Source organism: Patella vulgata, chromosome 5 (assembly GCF_932274485.2).
Source record: "Patella vulgata chromosome 5, xgPatVulg1.2, whole genome shotgun sequence".
NCBI lineage: Eukaryota > Metazoa > Mollusca > Gastropoda > Patellidae > Patella > Patella vulgata.
Genome location: NC_065883.2, coordinates 23414434 through 23442432, shown reverse-complemented (window position 1 = coordinate 23442432; position 27999 = coordinate 23414434). Strand labels below are relative to the sequence as shown.

The following is a 27999-nucleotide window of genomic DNA, read 5'->3' as shown; positions in this document are numbered from 1 at the left end:
TAATAAATTACCATAAATTACATTTATTTAAGGTACAAAATATTTTCGAGAACTAATTTGGAGTGCCCTTTTATATTGGAACCCCGTGTTGCAGGCCATTCATAAGGTCTGTCATTGAGTCAAGTGGCGTAGTTGCGATTTCTGACTCTGCCTGGCAAGGAGTTGGGTCTCCCTCAGTTTCCTCCCACAGCTAAAGATCCCTACGCACAAGCGAACTGTTGAAATTAAATGACCTAGTTTGTGTAGAAGGGGCGTTAACACCTCTCTCTCTCTCTCTCTCACTCATTGAGTAAAGGGGCATACTTTCAATTACCAGCTTGTACCTGATGACAGTAAGTTGGGTCGCCTGTACAAACTCGTGGGTGTTTTGTGTCTTCCGGTTTCCTACCGCTGCTAAAGACCACTACGCACAAGCCTATCATTGAAATAAAACTGAACCATATGTTAGTCCCGAAATGACCTATTCTGGGTCGAGTGGACGTTAAACCCTACCTCTCTCGTTCCCTAATGTAATCGCCACACGCCCTTTTTAGAGCACCATGAAAATGCCTAAGTGCCACGCCCCGTTTTGAATTTAATAATATTTTGGATACAATTATATATTTTTACATTACGTAGCGCTACTAGTATATCATTGTATTTCGTAAGTTAAATCCATTTATAGGTGGACTTAAAATACATGAAAATCATGACCTCCAACTATTTTTCATTGCTACTTGCTATCGCTGACGAAAACAAGCACAAAGGGGCTGTTCTATATATTAAATTCGGCCAAATATTATTAAATCCGACCACTAAAAAACAGAGATACCGAGGTTTGAAAGGCTTTGTTTGCTCTTGTTTATCCTCTATTAGCTTAATTATTTTAAGGTCGTTAATTTTATTCAGTGACGGAAGCCATATACAATATCTGTGCTACAAAAGTTTTCTTTTTGTATGTTTTTGCATGCAATGCTGTGCATGACCGTTAAAGTCTATTTCACGGTTGAAAATATGTATATATCTATGTGTATCTATTCGTAGGCGTTTCTTAATTTTCTGAATCCACGGAAGCATTCGTTACTTTATATTATTACACCACTTTAATGTCTATTGAAGAACTTTCTCAGTCCTTCAAATCGTAAATAAATATGTGGACCATTCTTCGTAAAAAAGCTCTCGACAAGAATGGTCAAACATGCCAAAGTCATCCCAATTAGAATTACATAGAAAGCACTCTGAATATCAATTAGTTCTACAGTCTGAACAGAATTTGAATCATCCATACACGTTCCTGGTTTAGGCCACCATTTTCGTTTCAATATTTGAGCTAACCCGCTTTCCAAAATTTTCATCATTCTGAAACAAAGCAGAGTTAATATAAATTTTTGTATTTATTATAGATTAATGATCAGTATTTTATTAAGGTATTGCCGAACTTGAACGTCTGATACATTAAAGAAGGACAGGGAATGGTTTTATTGGGTATGCAATGCTCGATTTGTTGCGCGGAGACCCCTATTTTAGTCTACCTTGGGTTTCATTTGCCACACCTGCCTGCGATAACATAACCCCAAACAGCACTACATATTGGTCAATTAGTAGCCGTGATCTAAAACCAGACATCTGAAATAACATCAAACGAAATCGACATTTCATCAATTTTAGAACATAAAATAAACAGAAAGTGATAAGCAATACGGGGGAAAAAGAAGGATTTCATGTATCATGAACTTCGTGGATCGACCCTGATAGCTTGGTACAGCAGTGTAAAATGTATATAAATTTGTATAAGACATGAATAAACTTACTTATACTGCAGATACCGAGAATTACTTTCTAATCCAAATGCATAGTACATGGGGAAAAAACAATAAGACTTACTCATAATATGAGAAATAGGGCAAATACGGAGATTTAATTTGTAATCCGAATGCATAGTTTATTGGAAAAAAAAACCATTTAAACGTACTCATCTGAGAAATACTGCAAATATGGAGAATTACTTTGTAATCCGAATGCATAGTTCATGGGAAAGAAAAGTTCTTTCAAGTAAGTCAAATCACAAGATTGGAAAACCCAAGTCTCTGCTGTCGTTTTATCTGCAATGTAACCATAGTTTTCTGTAATAACCTTATGTCTCTGAAGGTCTTGATCTAAATGTAGAACGTCGGGATCGGTTTTGTTGAATTTTAAAATACCTTGCCATAGGCGTTTATAATCCGATAGGTTGGAATTCTATAAAAATATAAAACAAAAGAAATGGGTTTAGGCGTATTTAATTATTTCAATGGCATTTTTATTGAACTTAAAGTATCATCCAAAATCTTCAACATTGAAAACACGTTTTATTTGTCAAATTAAATCAAAATTCATGTTGTGATCTTACCGGAAAAAGATGGGCTTTTGATATCCAATATTTAAGACAAAATAATGCGCTTCAGCCCCAGTTGTATCAAGAGACTCGAGGGACGAGGCTAGACACATTGCACCAAATCAAACGGCGTATGTAGACTGGAATAACCAGACGCTAGAAATTTGCACTCGCTTGAGACTGCTGGCTTATTTCGCCGAACATAACTGATTTGAAATTGAAGTAAAAACGGAAACCATTGAATGTAAATCAGTTTATATACATTCATATTACAGTATTATATGCGTTGCGACCCACTTTTGTCAATTTCTAGGTCCCAAATGTTAGCGATTTAGCTCCTTTAAAATACACAGCTAACAATTCCATGGAATCGTGTGAAATAATTACTGTTTATAATGGGGGCGTTTCGAGTAGGTTTCTCTGTGTAGTCCCAGAAAAAGATAAATATGAAATGCGATTGGACGTAATATACATGTAAAAACATACTTAGTTAATGATGGCCCACCCACTGACACACACAAACCTGCCTTCAGATACGATGTTTAGAGTAAAGAAAGGGCAAATTTAATAGGGCAAATTTTATAGTCCCAGAAAAAGATAAATATGAAATGCAATTGGACGTAATATACATGTAAAAACATACTTAGTTAATGATGGCCCACCCCCTGACACACACAAACCTGCCTTCAGATACGATGTTTAGAGTAAAGAAAGGGCAAATTTAATAAATTAGATCATAACATTTTCAGAATTCATATGAGGCCCGTATATGTCAACCCGAATCTTATCTATGATTGACAGTGCAAGTCGTAGTTGTAGGATGTTGCCACTACCGAGGATATACAATTCTTTGTAGGTTGTAAATGGATCGTTTACGTGCACGTACATATAGTAAACACACCGACTTTCCCTTAAGTTATGGATCTTTTCAGAACCCCAATATAGAGATAAACCACTAGATCTAATGAAATAGAAAATAAAACTAACTTGTAATAAGGATACCCAGACACTGCCTTCCAATGTTCCCCATTTGTATTCATCTTGTGTCCCGAGTTCGGTCAATGTCTCGAAGGGAAGTTTTTCTTTAGATACAGTAAGGAATGCTATAAGATTACCACTGTAGGTAGCTACTGATATTAAACAAAATATCCACCAAGCTGCTAATAATGCTCGTCCAGAACTAGATGATGGCATCACATTTCCTCCTAAAATAATTATTAATGATTTTAAGAACCAGTACTACAAATAAAGACTTTGATTACTGCCGTTCAGACTCACTGGATGATAGTGACTATATTTTAAATAATTTATGAGACAAGTTTCACATTGCCAGGAACCGAGTCAGTTTGGATAACGGGTAGAAATGCAGCACCGAAATATATGAATGGCGACTGGATGAATGAATGTATGAAACGTCTTACTTTTCTACTCCAACCGGGCTAATGAAGATAGTGTGCTATGAGAGAATGGTATTCAAATATAGCATCTGTAACAGGGGAGGCTCTGTCAATAAAGCGCTGGTTCGCTAACCCGGAAGTCTTTGGGATTTTCTGGTGTGATTCCTCCGTGTCAGTAATGCAGGACGGAGGTCCTGGTAAGCATAATGCCTACTCGAGAGATAAACCGAAGTACGGTGTACACCTTGACATGCACGTAAAAAAAACCAAATGACAGTTGGAATTCGAAATAAGAGGCCGCTGTTCTGGCAAAATTTCCCCCATAACACCATGCAGGGCGTATGCCCGTATTCAGTAACCCAATCGGTTAAACAAAGGGTAGGACATTAAACCCCATTTCATTTCATGTCGATGTCAATGGTTCTATTGCGTGCACGCCAACGTAAACACGGAATCGAAGCAAATACTTCCGGGTTAGTAATCTAGCACCTTACGTTCCCTTTGTGGTTGATAATATAAACGATGCCATTGGTAATAGAAATGAAATGAAATGAAATGAAATGGGGTTTAACGTCCTACTGTTCTGCTCCTATACCGGGCTAATGAAGATTGGTAATAGAATGGATAGTTACCTTGAAATAACATGGCACCAAATAGATAAAGCACGATTCCTTGAAATGTTGGTCTGGGTTTTTTCGAATTAAGGTAGAAAGGATTGAGGCTTTCTATTGTGTAGAGAAGTAAAATAGTTCCACAAAAAGATGAAAATAAACAAACATGAACTTCCCATTGATACGGTTCAACGAGTTTCCTCCATTTGTTTTTGTTTGGATCAGGCAGTCGGAAAACCACTGCTGTATAAGCAAGGAAATACGGATAGACAAAATCTATAGCTTGCTCACGCTCTGCAGACATGGCTAAAGGTCCTACAAACAGGTCAACTTCCTGTAATAAAGTAATTGACGTAAATTGCACAAGAAAAACAACTGAAATAAACATAGTATAAGCCATAGGTTGCCATGTAACGAAATATGTCCTTTGCTCAATATTATTGTGTACGGCATGGGGTATTAAAATTGATGGATAACAGGACTTAATAAGGTGCTGTAGCAAAGGGGAATAACTACAAAGGTGAAGCCAACAACATTTGTTGTACTTTTGTATTGGTAGTTGAGTCGCAGTGGCTCATTGAGTAAGACATTGGCTCGCTAATCGAATGTTGGCCGACACAGTTCAGGGCGTATGGTCTGACATCGGTAAGCGTATTGTTGTTCGGATGGGACGAAAAATGATGTCCCGTGTACACATTGGCGTGAGGATAAAAGATCCCTTGACAGTTGGAATTGGATATAAGAGTAGGCAGTAGTGTCGCTTTCCTGGCAAAATCTCTCTCATATCACACTGTATGGCATACGCCCGTCTTCATTGGCCCAGTATGATGTTATATACAACCCATTTTGTTTATTTTTTCGTTTGTATTGGAGAGGTTAGTGTTTAAAAAGGGACATAACTCCAAAATTCAATGTCAATAATCAGTCATAGAATTGTCTTCTTGTACAGCTAGACAGCTAAACCGAGCTTTGAAAAAGCCACATAATAAGACCTGTATACGTTCTACGAAACGTTGCTATTAAATATTAGAGAAATAGTTATCTAGGGGGTACTAGATTGACGTTCCAGAATTGAATTCTCTTAATCCCAAAAATTGTGACAATCGAGTGAAAAGGGGTATTTCGGGCTACAACGCATGCGTCGAATGGATAAGTAAACATCTCAACCAACCATGCAGCCGAAACATGGTTGTTGTGTTTAATTACGTCATGATTTTACTCACACCACCTCCGTAGTCGGGACTGACAGAACTGGGACAGGACTGAATTCCGCGTCACTCGATTGCAATTCTGTCAATTCGGGACGTTCTGGACTGTGAATTGAGCATCCCCAGTGTGTTTCACAAGGGGGTTAACTGAGTCGGAAATGTGTGAAACGGTCTAAATGTCAACATTAACCTGCGCCTGGACTTGCAACTAAGGGGCTAGCCATCTTCATTTGAACAAATTTGATTAAGCGTCACACCGGTTACAGAACAGCCAAATTTGTGGGCACAGCAGAATTAGAACTAGCAAAAGTTAGTCTATGTTTTATTTTAAAAAAAACCCCAAAAAACTGTAAATATAACCATACCCGTCTGTGAAGTTGTCCGACATTGCCAGTCCATGATCCATTCAGAACTCTTCCCCATTCCCCATCTTCTGGTTCAATTATTGTCAAACTTAATTAATCAATGAAAATATAGAAAATATAGAAAATTTATCAGATGCTCGTTCATATCATGCCCCCTATCTAATAGTCAAGGTTAATATTACATTATTTTGATTACTTCGTTTTCCATGTTTCGGAGAACGTTTGTACAATTTATGAAACTATTTGAACCATTCTAGAAACAGAAGACCATTCATGAAACTAAAGATATTTACCTAAAATTTAGAGAATTTTGAAGAACCTTCATGATATCATAAGAATAGCCCTCATACTGTACTGTTCCGTTCACCTTTGGCAAACGTTTCGAGAACGGTTGCCACTAGAAATATATAAATTAAGACAATGAATTATAAACTTCTCTTAAGCCAGGTGCATTCTGTTTTACAGCGTTATAAATTAAAGCATGAATGAAGTATAATCATTAGAATATCCCTCATATTAAACTGTTGCCACTGAATAAGTATAAGTGTAATGTGTAGTTACTCTTGTTTTTGTATCTTCATAATTGTTAAATTTGCACTTGATAGCAATTGGTTTTAATTTTGGACAAACGGAATAACGTGTCGAATACAAAATTAAAACAAACGTTTGCTAGCTATCTGAATTCCTTAAATAATAAATGGTATTGGGGTTCTGCTAATACCCCCCACCCAAATTACAGCTGGAACCATTAAAGCAAGTCAGACCCATTAAAGAGCCAGACCCATTGTGGCCATGGTCGCCATTTTGTTACCGTAACCAATTTTGTAAGTTTAATAAATCAAAATTAAAACAAAAGAAATGTAAAAAATTAAGTGTTAGTGGCAAAGAACGGAATGGTAGTTCTGCATAAAATATAATGAACCAGATGGATTGTGTAGAATATGTACTAAGATTAGCCACACAAAGCTATTACTGGTTAGCTAATCACAACAAATGAACAGACTCTTGTTATATATGGTTCTACTTATAGCTAACAAAAACATTGGTTTGGAACAAGTAAATGAGAACTTCGACTAACTACAGAGTCATACCACGTCCCTGCCTACCCAACTTGAATAACGTAAAATATTAGGTTTTGCCGAAAGTCTACTTACACTATTAGTTGTTGTTCTAAAGACTCTTTGATTAAATCCATACTTTGTATTAGGAAAAATAATAACATTAGGAGATAGATTAACGTTTTCTGTATAATTAACATGACCAACTGGACTTAACAATCGTCCTTCTGTTTTATATAATAATGTATATATTTCTGCTCTCCAACAATCGCTATACGTTGTTAGATCCTGGAATAAAAAGACAAATTACGAAATGAAATGAAATGAAATGGGGTTTAACGTCCTACTGTTCTGCTCCTATACTGGGCTAATGAAGACGGGCATACGCTAAATAGTGTGCTATGAGGGAAATTTTGCCGGGCAGCGGCACTATCGCCTACTCTTATATCGAATTCCAACTGCCAGGGGATCTTTTAGGTGCATTCCAATATATACACGGGACCTCGGGTTTTCGTCTCATCCGAAGGACTAGACAGCTGTCCTTGTCAGGCACTCCGTTCTGCACCACTGACAAGGGGAAACCACGTCGGTAAATCTGGATGAACTTTCTCGGCCAATGCAGACAAATTACGAAACAATCTCATCCATCTTTGTTGTATACCGGGGTCCGTATTCAAAGGTTTTCTTAAAGTTAAGTAAAAATACTTAAATTTTCCACTTAACCAAGTGCCTTACAATGGAATGTCATCGCAATGTCAAATTTACAAATAAATTTAACGCATCAAACTTTATTATATGACAGTCGTGGCAAACATGATTGATTAAACAATACGAACATGTCCATGTCGGTGGTAGTAACCTTATACACTATTATGGCTCTACAAAATCAAAGCTGATGATGAAATAAAAAACAAGAAAAAATCGTTTGATGCCAATTCTCTTTTAAAATCGCCATTACGGGCCTGCTACTATATTGTGTACTCCGGTTAAAAGAAGTCATTATAATCTCACTTAACTTTAAGGTAAATCCCATTGGTCACTTAAAGTTAAGTGGATTTTTCTCACTTAAACTGGCCTCTGAATATCACTAAAGGACTAAACACTTATAAGTTAAGGCAGCGTAACTTTAAGTAAAAATTTAACTCTGCCTTTGAATACCACAGGAAGTTACGTACATTTAAGTGAAATCTAGTAGTTAAGTGACTATCTTAGACTTAAGATATCCTTTGAATACGGACCCAGATCTCTTCTAAATATCCAGGTGTGAGGGTAGCATAAGTTGCGGTGGGGGGGGGGGAGTTGGATGGCCGAATGTTTAGCACGTGCGCGCTGTATCATAAGGTCTGTCATTGACTCAACTGGCGTGGTTTCGATTCCCCGGTTGTACGTGACAAGGAGTAGGGTTTTCTCCGGGTCCTCTGGTTTCCTCCCACTGCTAAAGACCCCTACGCACAAGCGAATTATTGAAATAAAACTGAAAAATGACGTTAAACACTCTCTCTTTCTCTCTCTCTCTCTCTCTCTCTCACTCTCTCTCGCATAGTTACACCGTATATTTGAGTATACAGTTGGTTGTCGAAATTATATATATATTGTATAAAATCACAAGATTAATGAAAAATATGTATAAATGCCTGATCAAGTTCGGGTGGGATTGGAAGCGTTATTGTGAGTTACTAAATACGTCTTACCTTTATCAGAACATCATAAACTAAAGCAGGTAATGTTTTAGTACCACTGCCTGTTGTTGTGCCAAGAGAAGCTAACTCGATATCAATAAAATTACTGATGCTAGTTTTTATACTGTTTACAAATACCTGGTGATAAAAGATTGAAATTGTAAATTATAAGAATCGAAATCGTGATATTTTATTTGGGAGTATCCTATTAGCTGGGTTTGTCACTATAAATAACTAATAAAGCCACCAGCGTCCATGATATGGAGGAAGAGAACAAACAGCTGGTCAGTAACTTGTGGGGAAGGTTTTTGGAGAAGTAACTCTAACTCACAGCCTGTCGAGCATTTAAAGGGTTTCTATGACCGGGGCAATAACACTGCAACATTAAATAATTTCGGTAGGTCCGCTGTGCATGACATAATGTTCATTTGTAAAATGACTGTAGTACACTTTCAATTTCGTTTTTTATCAGTTACTAACGGTTGACTCGGCGTAGCACGGGTATAGCCATCAACCGGAAGTAGCATAACTCCGAAACCGGAAGGGATGTACCATCGCCACCAGGCCTATAGTACTCCCCGGTCCGAGCTAAACATATACATCAAAGTTGCAGCCTTGGGACAGCCCTAATGTAACTGCCAACCCTGAACAAACAGACAAACAAACGATAGTCACAAATATTAGTGCAGTAGATTAGTTTCTGTTTTGATCCGTTTCGTTTTGACAGAATTAGCGAACCCTCCCCTTCGAATTAATATTTTCATTCAAATCATCATCTGTGATTTGCGAGTTCGACATAGCATCAATATTTGCTATGTACAGTCGAACAAATGTTGTAAAACGGTTGTATTTACACATATGGCAAGTTTAAAATTTGAATATTTCTTACGTTGGATTGACAAAAAGATTTATGACGAGGTGGCCAGCCTGGTTTAACTTACAGTTCTAAATCTTGAGAGAGCGTCCTCATTAGTAACGGGAAATTTCACTACAGCAATATTATCCATTTTCAGTTGACATCCATTCGGTAGAATTGTTGCGTCATGAAAATCAGTTATCAACCATTTTGAAAATACCCCCATCGCTGTAGCACCACTATTTCTCTCGTCAAATTTGTCAACCTAATGAAATAAAAGGAAGAAATGCAAACAAAGCGTTATCAGCCAGATAATGAATATACACCCATTAGCAGATTATTTTGTAAAGAGGGGGGGGGGGGGTACATATAAATGTATATCAAAGAAGCAATAACTCCCATTTTGTTGTATAGAGTATGTAAGCTTATGGTTTATAGATTTGAATCGCCTTGCCTTTCATCTACTCATAACAACCAAAATATAATCTACAATCAACAACTGATACAGGTTGCCACATAGTGTTGCTGTGGTGTCAAACTTCAAAGATTTATGCATTTTCACTAGAGAAGGTTGAATAAATCAATCTGCCAGATCTGTTGATATAGAGAGAGAAAAGAGAGAGAGAGAGAGAGAGAGAGAGAGAGAGATAGAGATGGGGTTTAACGTCCACTCGTCATAAACTAGGTCATTTCGGGACTAACATATGGTTCATTTTTATTTCGTTAATTCGCTTGCGCGTAGGGGTCTTTAGCAGTGGGAGGAAACTCGAGGACCCGGAGAAAACCCACGAGGTTAGACAGGCGACCCCACTCCTTGTCAGGTACAACCGGGGAATCGAAACCACGCCAGTTGACTCAATGACAGACCTTATGATACAGCGGCGCATGCTAACCATTCGGCCATCTAACCCGCAAGATCCGTTGAATCACAAGTATCAAAGATACTATTCTTTCGTCCAATGACACCTGAATATCTCTTAATTTAATTTCCTCACAACCCTGAAATAAATGCCAATAAAATGGTTATGCTACGGGAATGATAATGGACAGACACCAGATGTTGTTCATTAAACTATGTAGGCCCCGACATATAATCAAATCAAAGGAACTTACCTGATATAAAACACTATTTATACAAGTCTGTGAACACATCAGCAATAAATTCCTTGTTTCATATTCGGTACTTTTATAAATTTTATAAAATAAGTTGTAATATTGCTCTGTATCATTGTTAAATTCGTCAATATTATACAAGGTTAAAGTGATTTGATCACCACCTATTATATCTGTGAACGGCTTTACATTAAGTTCTGAAACAAGAAACATATACTTATATTTGATGATTGTCATATTACTTGGATGGAGACGTGCGTTAAATACTTCTTCACTGCATGAACAAATAAAGTGCATTTTGATGGGTACTTTCTAATATATTTATGTATTCGCTAGTCATGCCTTATGCAAGATAACATATATTCTATAGCTAACTCTTAAGAGTAAAAGAATAATTGATGACGTAAGAAGCCATGATATGATGATACATAATTTATATATATTGATATCCAATATCCAGTATAAAATGTTTATTTTACAAAAAGGGTGTGTGTATGGAAGGGGGGCATGTAATACACGGATTGTCCGTTTAAAGCTTGAGTTCGGTAGGATTCGCTGAGATATATAGCATCCTTGTTACTGCAGACTATATTTCGAGATACCGGTTTCGGATTTTTTTGTCTTATAATCCGTATTTTATATTCTACCGGGTTGATTTTCACATAAAATGACTTCTTAGTCTGAACTATAAACAGCCAACAAACACACGTTGGTGTTCCAGTCAGGGGGAGTGGATGGCCGAATGGTTAGCCCGTGCGCGCTGTATCATAGGGCCTGTCATTGAGTCAACTGGCATGGTTTCGAATGCCCGGTTGTACGTGACAAGGAGTGGGGTCGCCTGTCCAACCTCGTGGGTTTTCTCCTAGTCCTCCGCCCCCCTCCCCCCGCTAAAGACCTATTCACGTTAAGACACCGTCTACCGATTTATTTATATACTAAAAAAAATGAGCATAAAGACGAAACGAAAGTTAATTAAACATGAATTATGCAAGAGCAAAATCTGCTTATTACAAGTCTTTCTTTAGGCTTGAAATGTTATCTAAATTATTAATTAGACATTAATTAACATATCCAGACCATAATAAACTCTCGATGTCAAGGCTAGCATTCGATGTTGGCTGGATTAGATTCCGATATGCCGCTAACGGCTATTGATAGAGTGGTTCGTGCAAATAACAAAAATCAAATAAACGAGCTATATTTGGGGCTTATTTTAACAAATATGATAAGACTTACCATTAAAATCATCATTCATTAACAATTAAACTATTGCTAAGTTGGATATTTGTGTGATTTGGCCATTTGAATGGGACTTTCTAATTATATGGAAAATTTGATCGCCCAAGTAGCGTTACAGCAGTAGATTTTTTCATTAAAAAGAGTTATGTTTCTTGGTCACATCAAAGTTTCAAATTTTGTTCTGGAAAACGAATTCTTATTTTCCGCAGTCGGCTTTCTTCGTTTTTTTACGTACGTACAATTAACGATTGAATTTAACATTTGTACGCGTGAGCAGCCCTTAGTTAGAGAGAGAGAGAGAGAGAGGGAGAGAGAGAGAGAGAGAGAGAGATGTCTGTATTTTGAGCTGATTTTTTTAACGTTTACATGCAATAGACTATATAAACTATAAACATACTTATGGAAAACAGCTACTGATTTATTTACGCGACGTTTCGAAGAGTATTCTCTCAACGTTTTCGAAACGTCGCCTAAATAAATAAGTAGCTGTTTTCCATAAGTATGTTTATAGTTTATTTATCTGCCCAGTTACTAAATGCCACTTAAACACTATAATAGACTATAGTTGAAACTTTCTAATAAGGGGTGAATTTCGTGGTTTACAAACGCAGTACGTAGAGAGTGCTTACCGTACTCATATTGTAGATGTTAAATATCCTTCATGATAATCCTATTTTGTTTCAAATAATTATCACAAATATAAAAATCATACACATCAAAAACAGAGGAGCACACGACATGCGCAAAGAAAAAAAAGCCATATAAGCATTTTCAAATCGGTCCGGCAGCAGTGGTCCAAATGTCTAGCATTGCATCCGGAATTCCGTATAAGAATCTACTTAGAAGTCAAAAATGCGACTCCTACACATTGTGCTCTAAACCGTGTTATAAATTATAGAATAAACCGTAAATCAATTGAACCCATTTCAAGGTGGAAGTGCATGCTTTTTGGTATGATTGGGCTATGTGTGGCGCCAGATAATCCAAAAATAGAAGTCGATACGTGACAATGCGTCTCGAAAAATTCTTTGATCTGTTATATGACTGGAAAATTCTGTTATTAAAAACAACCGGCATGACAATGACTACATAATAAGTTGGGAGTTCTGCAATAGGGATCTTTTAGTGAAATGTTAGAGAAATTTAAGTTTAAATAAATCCTTTGTGTTTGAATTACCACTTATGGTTGGTTGTGTCGTATTATGTACATGTATCAATCTAGAAATTTCTGTTTTATAGCTATAGTTCTCGAAAGTAAGACGCACAATTTACGCATCGTGTCGCGTTTTAATATTTTTAATAACTATCATAGGCGTGCGAGCCAGGGGGGGGGGGGGCAGCTCCCCCCCTAACTTTCGGGCAAGCTGAATTTTCAGGCAGACGGGTAAAGTGAAAAAAAAAATATTTCATCTATTTGGCAAAATAAAATTCCCGAAATCTAATAAAACACTAATTTTACGGGCTGGAATAGCACTAAAACGCACTTGCGGCCGTCAAGTATTCCAAAATGTTTTGGGGGGTCCAGACAAGGTCAGCTCCGCTTTTTCGCCTCTCGAAGAAAACGGGCGCCGCTGTCTGTATTTCACTTTTCTTTTAATTGAATACAACGAATTTGTACTGAGTTGACTATGGATTAAAACATTTTGTCTGGAGCCATTCTTTGTGCGACATTTTTCTGGCATCGATTATTATTTGTGAATGCAACTGCAACAGTCTGATTGGATGGTTGGAATTCAGAATGGGATTTTGGTTACAAAACCATTGGATACTTTTGGAGCTGCTTTCACGGGCTAGGATAGCAGAAAACGCATTTGCGGTGGTTAAATTTTCAAAATTTTCTCTGGGAGGGTGAGGCCCCCATACCCCGCGACGATTGATTGGTTGTTTGGAATTCGGGTCAGCCAGGTAGGCTATATTGGACCGAATTGAAGTTGCTGTATTCACAGGCTGGAATAACAGGAAAACGCGTTTGCGGCAGTTTTTTTTCCCCAACGGTTGATCTTTTGATTGGAATTCGAGTCAGCCATTGTCATTAGGCTATATTAGACCACATTGAAGTTGCTTGTTCACGGGCTGAAATAGCAGGAAAACGTCAAATATTCCAAAATTTTCTTGCGGGGGGGGGGGGCATACAAGGTAAGCTCCGCTTCTTCGCCTCTCGAGGAAGACCGACACCGAAATTTTTTCGGGCATTTTGGGTTCTGCCCACCCCCCTAACTGTCATCGAGCCCGTTAATTATGATATGATAATTATGAAACAGTCAACAGACTAGGGAAAATAATTTCGTTCAATTAATTTCCAGTCTCAAATTTTTTCTGCGTATTTAGAGCTAGCAACAATGTAACTTCTAAAGTAACTAAGCGCCCACTAACAACAGAGTTTTACGGTTAAATAAAAGTAACTTTCACAGTCTTGCAGTGTCGGTATGTTGCCACGAGAGTGGATTTAAAAGATAGAAAAAGGGCGAAATTACATGAGTTGACTCTGAAACGAGAACCGTTACAATATATACGTCATTGGTTACAATCAACTAACTTAGAAATTAAATCGCCGAGTTTTAGCCAAAATTTTAATCTAGTTCTTAACTTCTTATTTTTAAAAGTCCAACGAGTAAAGAATAATTTTTTTACATGGCTTCATTGATAAATAAGTGAATGAATATTGTCACGTGAATGTCTATTTTGGGCGACTGTTTGCTGCTTACAGTGCACAAGCGAGCCCGTGAGAGCACTTTTCTCATAATCGAAGTTTTGATCCGCGTGACAACATGCTGTTAAAACAGGTCAGTTTATATAGTACAGATAATTGAGACTGTGGGTCACTCTACTATTGATAATTAAATCAATAAAAGTGGATAATCGAGACTATGCTGTTTATATTAATGATTTTAGTAATGATGACCGAGACTATGCAAAAATTTCACCCGCTTCTTTCTCGGCTCATAGTGGATCAACTTGACTGAAATTTTCAGCAAATTACCTTTACACTATCTAGTTTTTAACTATTATAGCGAGAACTGCCATCTCTTTATCTTATCTCCCATAATGTATCTTTAAAATACCTGAATATATGATTTATCCAATCGTGGTGCGGACGTCTCCAAAACTATCTCCAAAACTAATTTTCATTCATGGGGTATTCTAGTTGATACCTATATTGTAATAAATTATCCGATTTTATGGTCTTACCTGTTTTAGTTTCATAAATGAGAATAAAATTATCCCATTTTAAATCCTGTACAATAGCTTCCATCGTTTTTATTTTCTTCAAACCATCCTGACGATAAAGGCAGAACAATCCATTATCATCACCAACTGCCCTACGGTTACGCCGTTGCGCATTTGAGCAGGGAACAACCGTCAATGAGAAATCGACTTTGGTGAAAGGAGCCACACAGCTATATGTGAAGTTCCGTGGTATTATCGTATCTAAGAAAAAAGACTCTTCACAAAGACTGGCAGTAAATAGCCATAGATCATGGGATTCGTTCAAAATTGATTTCACTGAAAAGCAAAGGAACAACATTAGTATAAATACATGTATAAAGTATTCCCGTTTCTGGTCTAGCCAGAAAATGTGGTAATATATATAACAGTTCTAAATTGTGTGTAACCCCTTGCAAATAGAAGAGTCATTCATCAACATTCCGCGTAATTGGACATGCTTTAGAAGATGCATGATAGACCATCTCTGTATTATTGGTAATCAGCATTTAAATACTAGTTATAGTAAATAGTACCACGCTTCCGAATTATGATCCCTGATACAAATGGAACATAGTAATTATTCATCTGAGAATTTACAAATTAGTTATTGTCTCAACTACTATACTCGGTTGATGTCTGTACATAGGTATCGTATCCTGAATAGTTTGTCATATAGACCCGAGAATAAAAATTTGTTAAGTGATTAAATCCTAAATTACAATTAGCAAAAGTCAAAAATATTCTAACAGGTTAATGGGTGTATAAAGTTTTATAAAGATATCTTGAACGATGGACTGAGCCCATTTCAGTACTCATTCCTCAAGTGTTAATTTACGATCATAGGGTTAAAACGTAAATAGGAGTCTAGTCGTTTGAACGGAGTGAAAGGTGGTGTATACCTTTGCAACAGCACATTAAAGATACGTTAGGAATTGAAATAAGAGCAGGACATAGCGCCGTTGTCAGGGCAACATATTCCTCATATCACACTTCCTTAGATCGGATAGTGGGGGGAAAAGTATGACTTTAAACCCATTTCATCTCTTCTAATCGTACGTGCGGTAAGACCACACTACACGCAAAACAATACCGACAAGATAAAACCTGCAACCAAGACAAACTACATAGATATTGCAAGAAATGGTTACGTATACGCGGTTAAAAATGGAAATGGAAATGAAATGAAATGGGGTTTAACGTCCTACTGTTCTGCTCCTAAACTGGGCTAATGAAGACGGGCATACGCCATACAGTGTGCTATGAGGGGAATTGTGCCCGGACAGCGGCGCTACAGCCTACTCTTATATCGAATTCCAACTGCCAAGGGATATTTTACGTGCACGCCAATGTGTACACGGGACCTCGGTTGTTCGTACCATCCGAACGACTAGATGGCTGTCCTTGTCAGGCCCTGTTAAAAATGGTTGTAATTAAAAACTATAAGCAGTGTTAATTAAGTATAAACACCTCAGCTAGCGTTTTTAAAATGAAATACTTTTGCAAGGGTAACCAACTAAAAGAGCTACACCTAACAATTGTAACCGATATTCAGGACCACTGAACACCGGAATAGGTGTAGTTGTGTGGTGTTTTGGATAATTAAGCTACACCACTACCGGTGTTACACTGCATTTACACCAAAAGGTGTGCACTATTATTGGGTAATAAATCCTAGAGCAGTGTTAATTGTACAACGTTTATTGGGTTGCAAAAGTGTAATCGATATTCATGAGTACTGAACACTAGGATAGGTGTAACTGTAGCGCGCTAAGGGGCGTTTGGGATGAGCTACACGTCTACAAGCGTTTTATTGCATTATTTAGGAAACATTCCTTTGAATAAGGTGTCAATTTTTCACCGTATCTTGTGTTACAAAAGTGTTTGTGTACTCCAATTTAAGTAATTTACTTTGTAAAATATGGCGTTAATTTCATTAGTAACACAGGAATAACTTTTTTTAAAAGTGTTTACTCATAACGAATATAAGTCTACCAGAATATTGTCATGTATAATAATATGAATAATTGTTCATAATGCCTCAAGTATAGATTATTTTAGCTTGTATACACTAAAAGACGTGTAAATGTTTAAAATATTACCAAGTACTATATCTTAATCAGGTGAGGTGCATAAATGAATAAACCACATTTTTCAGCCAAGTTGTAAGGATATGTTTATTGATTTTTCCTCTTGATTTATATTCATTGTAAATTGATACTGATTGTCTAATTGCCCAACAGCAGTTGAATTTGAATCAGTCTGATGGATATTTGTCAATTTAATGTCATTGTAAAATGAAGCGAAGTAGCCGACGGTCTATATGTAATCTGGGTCGGACTAAACGCCCTGTACTAATTATCATAGAGACCTATAGCCAATTTCAAGTTTTGTGAACTTAGAAGTCATTGGCTTGAAATACATATCCAACAGAACAAATTACACCCGCGTTGGTGTAATAATTGTAATTTACAAAACTTCCTTGAGGGGTAATGCTTAATCTACACCCACGGTTGTTAACTATTTATCTGGAACATTACACTGTCTGAGCGCAACACTCATCCGAATGTGGTGTATTAGGCAAGTTACACTACTGGAAGTGACAACTAGTTTCCAAATTGGTGTAATGTTCTACACTAGAAGGGTGTTATCAGTTTACACCACTAAAGGCTATGAGTTACCCCTAATTAGGTGGCAACGTGTTCCACCCGAATGGGTGTAAACTACCCTATTATTTTGAACAGTGTACTTTGACTAAGTATTAAGTATGACGCCAAATGATTATTTATTTTTGTTTATCAATTCGCTCAAGACATGCATAACTTACCTTCCTGAATATTCTGTGTTTTGGTGCTAATTTCATTCCAATGTATAACAGCAAATATTTGACCAGAACGACCCGTTATATCATAATTCCACTGACTGTTGGTATCATTAGATGACCAGTCATTCTTAACATCTAATACAGCTAAAATATACAAATAGATATCATAAGATGATCAACCATTCAAACAATTAAAGATGCATTATGTAAGATTTAGATAAAGAGCTGACGGGTCTTGCTATAATAGTTCAAAAGTAGGTAATGCAATATGAATATATTGAAAATTTCATTCAAATTACTTTATTCTGAGCGTAGTTATCACTGTTTTTAGTTTTGACAAGATGTGTGCAGTGATTGTTTATTATCGTAACCATGGTACTGGTTATTCGAGACGTAACTTCGCTTCTCCATTTTTAAATTAAATCATTAAATGACCGAACCGTGCTAATCTACTTAAATTCGGAGCCATCCGATGACCTAGAGAGTTGTTTATGGTCTTGTCGTGTTAATAAATGTTTAATTAATAATTTATATAACATTTAAGGCCTAAAGACAGAGGCAGTTTATCTCTTGAGTAATGCATCTTTAATTAATATACACCTGTTTGGAGATAAACCTCGGTTTATTGAATAAAAAAATCGATTAAACTACTAAGAATGAAACATGGGAGGAAGCTTGTCATATCCACCAACAGCAAAATCGTTCGGGTTGGATCTAAAATGGCAACAAATCTGGCTGAGCAAGTTTTAAGAAATTCATCCAGAAATTCTTTTAAGAAGTCTGTATATTATATATCCTGCATCGCGTTTACAAACTTTAATATGAACCATGACGTCATGGTTGGTTCCTGGTTTATATATTTGAACGTAAACAGGGATATAGATCAGAAATTTACGATTGGAAATTTCTGAATTTTGATAGGGGTACTATACGACAAGAAAACATACCAAGCGTTTTGGGTTGAAATACAGCAACCAAATAACAAAAAGTTGAAAGAGTTTTAAATTGTGTAGAGTTGGCGACAGAGTCATATTCTCTAGGCTATCAAGAAACATAACAAGAAAGACATGCCAACTGCCAATATTTTAAACTATATCCGATAGGTTGCTTAATAGATTGATGAGAGTAGATTAGTTTCCGATGAAAATTATATATATAATATGTATATATTTTCTTACTTCGTTAGTTTTAATCGTTTAACCCATGTAAGTACTAAGTCAATATTTATTTGTAATGATGAGAATTTTCATAGAGGTCTTTTTAAGTGTATTTACAAACCAATTAAGTTATTTATTTTTTAAAAAAAATAGTTTCTTAAGGCCTAAATCTAACTTTAAGTAGCTTGTAAACATTTGTATCGTTTGGTTTAAAACCCTTTTCTGACATCAATTCTAACTACTACGGATAGATTGGTAACAGTAGGTTTGTTTCCGTTGAAAATTGAATTAAATAATTCTCGATATTTGATTAGTTCTTACTCGGTTAGTTTCGATCGTTTAACCCATGAGTACTGGGTCAATGTTAATCTGTAATATGATAATGATATGACAATTTCACAGTGTGTTGTTTAAACATACATTATGCAAAAGCTAAATCTGCCTATTGCAAGTCTTTATTTAGGCTTCAGATGTTATAGAAATTATTAATTATACCTTTATTTACATGACAAGCTCAAAATCAACTCTGCAGACCCACAGATGGCCTGGGTACAGCTTGGATTTAAACAGTCGTCAATTTAAAATCAAATCAATAAATGGCGGACCAAGCTAACGTTTACCGTTAGTCGCTGATGTCACTATCGGAAACTGGTGATGAAAGGCCTGCCAAGCGAGGCTACCATAGCCATTGAGCATGTTACATGATAACCAAGAATTTGTGGGTGGAGTGATCGTCTGTCAATCAAGCTATCGCCAATTCTCATAGATAGTGCAGACACAATTGATGCCTATTTCTAGTCCAAACTTCCAACAGTTACAACTTCGTTCAGAATAAAGTAATTTGACTGAAATTTTCAACATTTTCTTTTTTTATCATCTGGTTTTGAATTATTATAGCGAGAGAGAGAGAGAAATGGGGTTTAACGTCCACTCGACACAAACTAGGTCATTTCGGGACTAACACATGGTTCAATTTTATTTCAGTCATTCGCTTGTGCGTAGGGGTCTTTAGTAGTGGGAGGAAACCGGAGGACCCGGAGAAAAACCCACGAGGTTGGGCAGGCGACCCTACTCCTTGTCACGTAAAACCGGGGAATCGAAACCCCGCCAGTTGACTCAATGGCAGACCGTATGATACAGCGCGCGCGTGCTAACCATTCGGCCAACCAACCCCCGAATTATTACAGCAAGAATGGCCAACTCTTTATAAAACTCTTAACTAATGTATCTTTAAGAGTGGTTATTTATATCATATTTTTAAAAAATCTAGTTTCTTAATGCCCAAACCTAACTTTAAGCACTTTGTAAACAATTATATCATTTGGTTTAAAAACCCTTTCAAACATCGAATGTAAAACTTAAGTTCAAAATTCTCAATGTTTGATAAGTTCTTACTCTGTCAGTCTTAATCCTTTAACCCATAAGTACTAAGTCAATGTATATATGATTATAATGTGTCAATTTCATAGGGACCATTTTAAGCGTTGTTGCCAAACAATTAAGTTTTTAAAAGCCTAAAGATAACTTTAAGCAGCCTGTAAACACTTATACCGTTAAATCCTTTTAGCATCGAATTTTAGATAGTGCTGTGAAATATGGTATCTTAAAGAAGACATGTTATATACTCTTCAAAAAAAAGTAGAGGATATTCAGAAAGAATACAAAACTGCGGAAATGCACTGCTGTTTTTATTAGAGGTAACCAGTGTATGTTAATAACAGGCCAAATGCCTACACATAAACATAAACAGTTCATATAGATGGCTTATCTGACGGCCTCATTTCACTCGCAAAGAGATACACTGTCAAAAGTGAAAATAGACGTTTTTGATTTTTGTCTTAATAATGAGTAATTGCTCCACCAATCCGCAGACATTCAGCAATTCGTCGTGGCATGCTCCTAATCAACCGTCCAATCACGATTTGGGGCAATCTGATACACTCCTCTTGAAGTACCACGGCCAATTCTTGCAGGGTTGACGTTGATGTCCACGAACACGTCTCCCGAATATATCCCAGACATGCTCTATGGGGAAAGCTCAGGACTCGTGGCTGGCCAAGGCATATGGACAATATGGTGACGCTGGAGGTAGTCATTCACAACGCGACCTGCACGTTGAGCAAAGGGTAGAACTATAGGTGCCAGGATGCGGTCACGGTAGTACACGCCAATGACCATTCCTTGAACAATATGCAAGTCCGTTCTGCCAGTCATGGTGATTCCTCCCCACACCATAACAGACCTACGCCCGAATCTGTAATGCTGTATGACGTTAACGTTGGCATGACGCTCATTTACACGCCCCCAAATGCGAGCACGCCTATCGGTGAAATCCAGAGTAAATCTGGACTCATTTGGGAACATTACACGCGCCCATCGACGAGTACCCCAATTTCTACGCTGCCTACACCATTGATGCCTGTTTGCCATATGCTGGCGAGTTAATGGAGGCACAACACGCGGTCGTCACGTATGCAAATGGGCTGCATGTAGCCGATTTCTAATCGTTTGGGGTGTAACTCGAATTCCTGTTACTTGGTACAAGTTTACAGAAAGCTGATTGGCCGATTGTCCTCGATTTCGCAGGATCCGTGTACGCATGTATCGATCCTCGGCTTGTGTAGTGGCTCTAGGACGACCTGAACGAGGTCTATCATCAGCGTTGTGTGTTTGTTGGTACCGGTTCCACAGTGTGCTGATCACAGACTGTGAAACATTAAGCATATTGGCTACTGCTCGCTGTGTAGAACCCATTTGAAGAATGCCAATAGCACGTAGACGTTCATCATGTTGAAGACGTCTCATTGCAGAATTAAACGTAACACACTCAAGCAAAGATACGCTAAACAGTACACCTTATGCAAGAACCGATATGAAAGCAAACATGGATAGGATAAACCAGCACGCGGCAGTTTTCATCAACCCTTCCTTGAAGTGTCAAATTTGACAATGAACCCCTACCACGTGTATGGCGCAATTGCGTGTCGCAGGTGCAGCTCAGTGGTTCTGCTGGGGCGATAAGTTCTTCATCTGTGAACATACTCTCAAAGCATGTCAAGTGGCCATGACTATTTATCATATCACAACCTGCATAGGTATTTGCATTTCAATATCCCCTACTTTTTTTGAAGAGTATATAGCTGGGGTGGGCCAACGTTTTATCTGTGCGATCTCCAGCACTGCATGAACAAATAGAGTGCATTTCAATGAATACCAATTGTGTTTTTTTACATGCTGATATTTGTCTGTATACGTCAGAGTCAGACTTCATAATAGCTATCCCCATAAGCAAGATTTTATAGCTACCACCGAAATCGACAACTCGAAATCTTGTTCGGAATTTTCGCCGAATATTTATGTCATCTGGGCGAGAATGTTTTAAGCCAATTTAAAATCGCCTTCTACTGCTAGCAGTCAGTGTATTCTGATGGATACCAAAATGTCCTATTTTACTTGCTAATCCATTTCTAGGCTTTTTCTTTCTATAAAGAGAGAGAGAGAGAAATGGGGTTTAACGTCCACTCGACACAAACTAGGTCATTTCGGGACTAACATATGGTTTAATTTTATTTCAACAATTCGCTTGCGCATAGGGGTCTTTAGCAGCGGGAGGAAACCGGAGCACCCGGAGAAAACCCACGAGGTTGGATTTCTTTCTATAAATCAAACTGTCTAGGAAGTGAATTATTTTATGCAAACAGCTTTTTGCAAAAAGAGCAACATCGTGAAAGTATTCGAAAAGAAAAAAAAATATGGTATAACATATTTCCTGTTTGTTTTTAAACTGCATACAGTTTTCAAAATCCAGGATGAGAACACTTCCGGTTCTATATTGATCAACTAGATTACATGTCTGGTAAACAGCTTCAATGGTATTATGCAATTGAAATGGAAATACTGGATGTTTTAATAGCATTTAATCAATTACTATCAAATGGTGTTATGAAATGTTTGGCATCACCATAACCAACTCCTCATAATACGTTTACATTTATTAATTTAGGTCACCCTAGTCACATGTCTGTTGTTGGTCACCGGTTTTCATTGTTGTTTACATGTATATTATGTCCTATCATTTTTACGTTTTTTTTTAACTTTGGCGAAACACGTATTGTATCTGTAAGTGTTTTTATTTATTTATTTTTTATTTATTTTTTTTTTTTGGCGGGGGTGGGGGGGGGGTTAGTCAGTCTGTGCAGCCAAAACTGTACATGGTGCAAATATCCTGCCAACGTAGAATCTGTTGCCCTCCGTGGATCTATTTATTAAATATAAATTGAGTTATTTTTGACAAACAGGAACTGTTTTGCGGATGGGACAAAAATAATCTCGGATGCCCATATCTCGGTTATTTCTCAACGGATCGCCTTCGGGTTTTCATTTTTAGATTCTTTGGCCGCCATATTGGATTTTACAAAACATCTTCAAATCGATATTCAGCCGCTATTTTGATTCCGATTTTCAAAACCTTATTTTTGTTTTGAACCTATTCCAAATAACAACTTCCGATTTCACTTTGAATTTTCTTCCACTGTTCAATTTCTATCTGGTTACCTAACCTTTTAATGACCCTTGACCTTTTCATATGATGACCATCGTGTCTACTAACAATTAATATCAAAATGTTCGGTCTTGAAGTATAACTTCCGGTTTTATTAATAAAAGTTCAAAATGACAGGTTTTTCCACTTTAATAGGTATTATATTTACTATACTCAATAAAGCATGGTATAACTTGAATGTTGACGTGACAAGGCGTGACAAGGCGTGACCTGACGTACCAAAACACGTCAGTACTCTTTGGAGTTCTAGTTTATAATTGTATCATTGCTTGATGACAGTAATGTGTTATATAGGATGTGGTCACTGTAGATTATATGCCTGGTACTAGAGTTTTAAGCATTGTATCGGGATTGCCAGTGGGCCAAGTATAATAATAGATATAACGATCACTCCCAATAGACAAGTGGTGTATAAATGGAACGACTGACGAGTTTCTTCATGCATTAACTCAATTGAGATAAATAGGAAGAAATAAATAGTATTGACAGTTGTTGATATAGTTCTAAAGATAAGAGATTTATACTATGTACGCCAGGAACATGGTAATTAAGTTCTATTATATTGATATCGCCATCAATAAAGGGATAACAATAAACTTATAATTACTATTAAGAATACCAATATAATTAGATATAGAATTGACATGTTCTATAAACAATGCTATAACTATTTCTATGGTTCGTTTATATACTGTGATGCCATGACGATGGTGTTTACATAAATTCAAAATACAAACGTAGATATAATAGTTACCGGCCTTTTTATTATTTACAGTCCCAACATTCCTGTACTAAAGTTAAATGAAAAGTATATATAATACTATCAGTTTGTAAGGGTTGGCAAGTTCTTTTATTACAAGTATTGCTTACTGCACCAGGGTAAGTTTTCAAATAATATTTTGAGCTAATTGGGTGCCCTGCAAATAATCCATATATCGACACTTATAAGTATCCCCACCCCATCAGTTGCCGTATAGGTATATTGTGGTGGAATTCAGGACGATGTGTTTGCAAGCGATCAATCAAGTAAACACGTGTTGAGCGAGCCCCGAATTCTGCAGACCTTCATTTGGCTACCATTGAGAGATATTACAATTTAATTGTAACTGGAGGCTGGGATTAGAAATATTTTGGTCACGATGGTGGGATCCTAAAGATGGTTCACAAATTCCGCCGGCTCGGGCTAGAGTGTCGGATTGGACATCATTTGGTCTTCCGAGATGAGGCGGAGATCTTGAAGCTGCTCTCTGATGTGCGCCCGAGTTAGTATTATTGCTGATGGTTGGACTTAGGCTTTTATATTATCAAGACTGTTAAAATGTATACTGCCATTATAGTGCCATATAAACAATGTTATTAAAAACGCCGTTTCCCTGAGATTTGATTAGTATACAATTCTGTACATAGAATTATGACTGCTGATAATAAACAAGATATACCAAACCACAACTCAATACAAAACATTCTTATTGGATTAACATGATATTTTTCTTTGATATGTCTGTCTATTTATGGTATCAAAGAGCTTAAGAACAACCTGTGGCGGAAACAAATGTATGCGATATTTCCCTGTGCGAAAGCGGATATAAAACTTCTTTAACCAGTCAATCAGTCGGTAATTAAAAGGTTACATTGAGAGAATACTCTTCAGCACAACACCCAAATATATGTGTTATATTTATGTTATTGCTTGTAACGTTGTCTGAGAACAGTTACAGCAATATTGTGACAGTTTTCTGATCCCCATCTTTGATCAATACAGTATTAGTCAATTTGTATTATTATTATTTTATATGTTTAATGTATTTCAAATTTCATTATAATCATATTTATATATTTTTGTACTTTGTCATTATTAATATAAGTTATATTTATAGCACGGCCGTAGGCCGAGATGTTAAACCTGTTAACGAATGAAGCGTGTTATAAATGACCTGTAACATTGACACTGCTCAACATGCTTGTTGTTATTGCACAGAAAACCCACACCACTTCCCTATATTATGATTTCTACTAAAACTAGTGCAAACCAGCAAAAGAGTGCAATAACATTGAACATGTCTACTTATTGCACGGTTAAGCTCCACCCAATCTACTAGAGGGAGAACAATCTGCTTAATCAACTAAAATAACAAAGGAAGATTTTCCGTCCACGTTACAAGATGATTTAATACATGGTAATTCACAATTCATTCACTGTGTTGCTGCATTACATGTGCTATATCAACTGTGTTGTCATAAATATTTTATAACTTTATCCAGTTATTAAATACCTCTAACAGATTAGATGAATATCTCTGTTTCCACACGCCGATAGTTAACAATGGTGTTAATATCAGTATTGGAAGTGTCAGAGAATATAATTAGTATTAAACGATTGTAGCACATATTCCTGTGGGGGTAATAAAACATTACGCACTAAAACAATTTATTTAAAATTGTCTATTAATTTAGTCTCGGTGAAATGCGGTGATTATTGGTTTGCACATAACAGGGTCCATTGTATAGACGTGGTCATATTGAGATTTACGGTTGAGAGGAATGGGCTGAATGTGTTGTTGACTGGTCGATTGGGACACAATTTCCCGCAACTCCCAGGACGTGTCATCATCTGTACAACAGGATGTATTACCTTAAAACAGTTACATTTTATTTTCGAATTATGTTTATGTTCTAAATAAAACTGGCACTACGCTATGTTTCAATGTCGTAAAAACAAATATTTTAAAGTAGCTATAATTATACGTTTTCAACTCAGTATCATCCATAGTCTTCGACATTGCAGCAAACACGACTTATTGGCCCATTTAAATCAACATTGATGATGTTATCTTACCGTGAAAAGATGGACTTATAATATCTAAATAATGAAATGAAATGAAATGAAATGGGGTTTAACGTCCTACTGTTCTGCTCCTAACCTGGGCTAATGAAGACGGGCATACGCCATACAGTGTGCTATGAGGGAAATTTTGCCCGGACAGCGGCACTACGGCCTACTCTTATATCGAATTCCAACTGCCAAGGGATCTTTTACGTGCAAATTTTAAAATTGGCACTCGATCAACGAGGCTAAACATATCCTAGGTGAGAATACTACCGATGTAGACTGGAATAACCAAAGAATACTACTCAATTGGGACTCTTCGCGTATTTCGCCAAACATAAATAATAAGAAATTAAAGTATACAGGGGGATCTAGTGGTTTATCACGTGCGCATGAAATCATAAGATCCGCCATTGGGTCAAGTGGCGTGGTTTCAAATCCCCGCTTGTACGTGACAAGGAGTAGGGGTCGCCTGTCCGACCTCGTGAGTTTCGCCACAGTGCTAAAGACATCTACGCGCAAGCAAATCATTGAAATATAATTGAATCATATTATAGTCCCGAAATGACCTACTTAAACCCCAAACTCTCTCTCTCTCTCTCTCTCTCTCTCTCTCTGGTAATGAGTAATTCGATGCAGTTTCTTTAACATTTTCAGCATGCACAATATTTTTTCCCTTTTTTTCTTGTTTGTTTAATACTTTTTTCTATTCAAAACTGTTATAATTAATAGCTATTTTAAAAACTTGATGTTCAATGTATTGTGAAAAAGCTTAGATAATCTATTGTTTCTCGAGATAAAAAAATGTATTAATTATTTAAACTGTATCATTATTTAAACTGTATCCAGGGGCAACTATTAAAATTACCTGAGGGGCTAATAGTTGTCTTGAAGCATTAATAATGCAAAAATAATGTTATTTCTAATGTAATTTACCGTAAATGGTGATAATGCTGCTTAACCCTTATTTTATAGTATACAACTCTCAAATCAATGTCATTAAGTGGTATTTGCTTGTCAGTCAGATCGCAGGCCTAGACAAGGAACAGTATCTAGTCATTCGAATGCGACGAAAAACCGAGGTCCCATTTACATATTTGCGTGCACACAAAAGAACCGTAACGCTCCTTTGTGGGCAACATTTCCTCATAGCATACTGCATGGCGTATGCCCATCTTCGATATACCGGTTGGTCCAAGAAAGTAGGACGTTAAATCTTATTTGGATCTTGTCTTTTTCGCAGTAAAGATGCACAAACATGTCGTGTCGAATTCTTAATTTTGGTAGATTCTGTTTATTTATTTCTGTCCGGGGTCCAATGTGCTGGTAATGTTAATAATATCATATCTGTATTCAACTGTTTTAATAGTATTACTGTGTATATTATACGATACGATACAATATATAACGTATTACCTACCTATCCGCAGTAAATGGTTCTCTTTAGCTAGACAATTGAGTAACAGCCCGGATAAAACAATTAGAGATTGGATCAAATAGATTGGTTTATTCATGTTGAGGTTGGTCGATTGCACACACTAAAATTT

At 36.8% G+C, this 27999-nt stretch overlaps 1 protein-coding gene across 1 annotated transcript; it reads right to left on the bottom strand.

The window, feature by feature from the left end:
• Nucleotides 1-37: 37 nt before the first annotated feature.
• LOC126822095 (glutamate receptor ionotropic, kainate 4) lies at nucleotides 38-27999 on the bottom strand. The gene is made up of 13 exons (XM_050550846.2): nucleotides 27873-27999; nucleotides 17911-18051; nucleotides 15069-15383; nucleotides 10641-10837; nucleotides 9613-9792; nucleotides 8684-8809; nucleotides 7089-7280; nucleotides 6228-6331; nucleotides 5935-6022; nucleotides 4383-4695; nucleotides 3341-3558; nucleotides 1952-2217; nucleotides 38-1338 (listed from the first exon to the last, which is right to left on the bottom strand). Exons 1-13 carry the CDS (start codon nucleotides 27964-27966, stop codon nucleotides 1083-1085), a joined length of 2490 nt encoding a protein of 829 aa, XP_050406803.2. The 5' UTR covers nucleotides 27967-27999; the 3' UTR covers nucleotides 38-1082.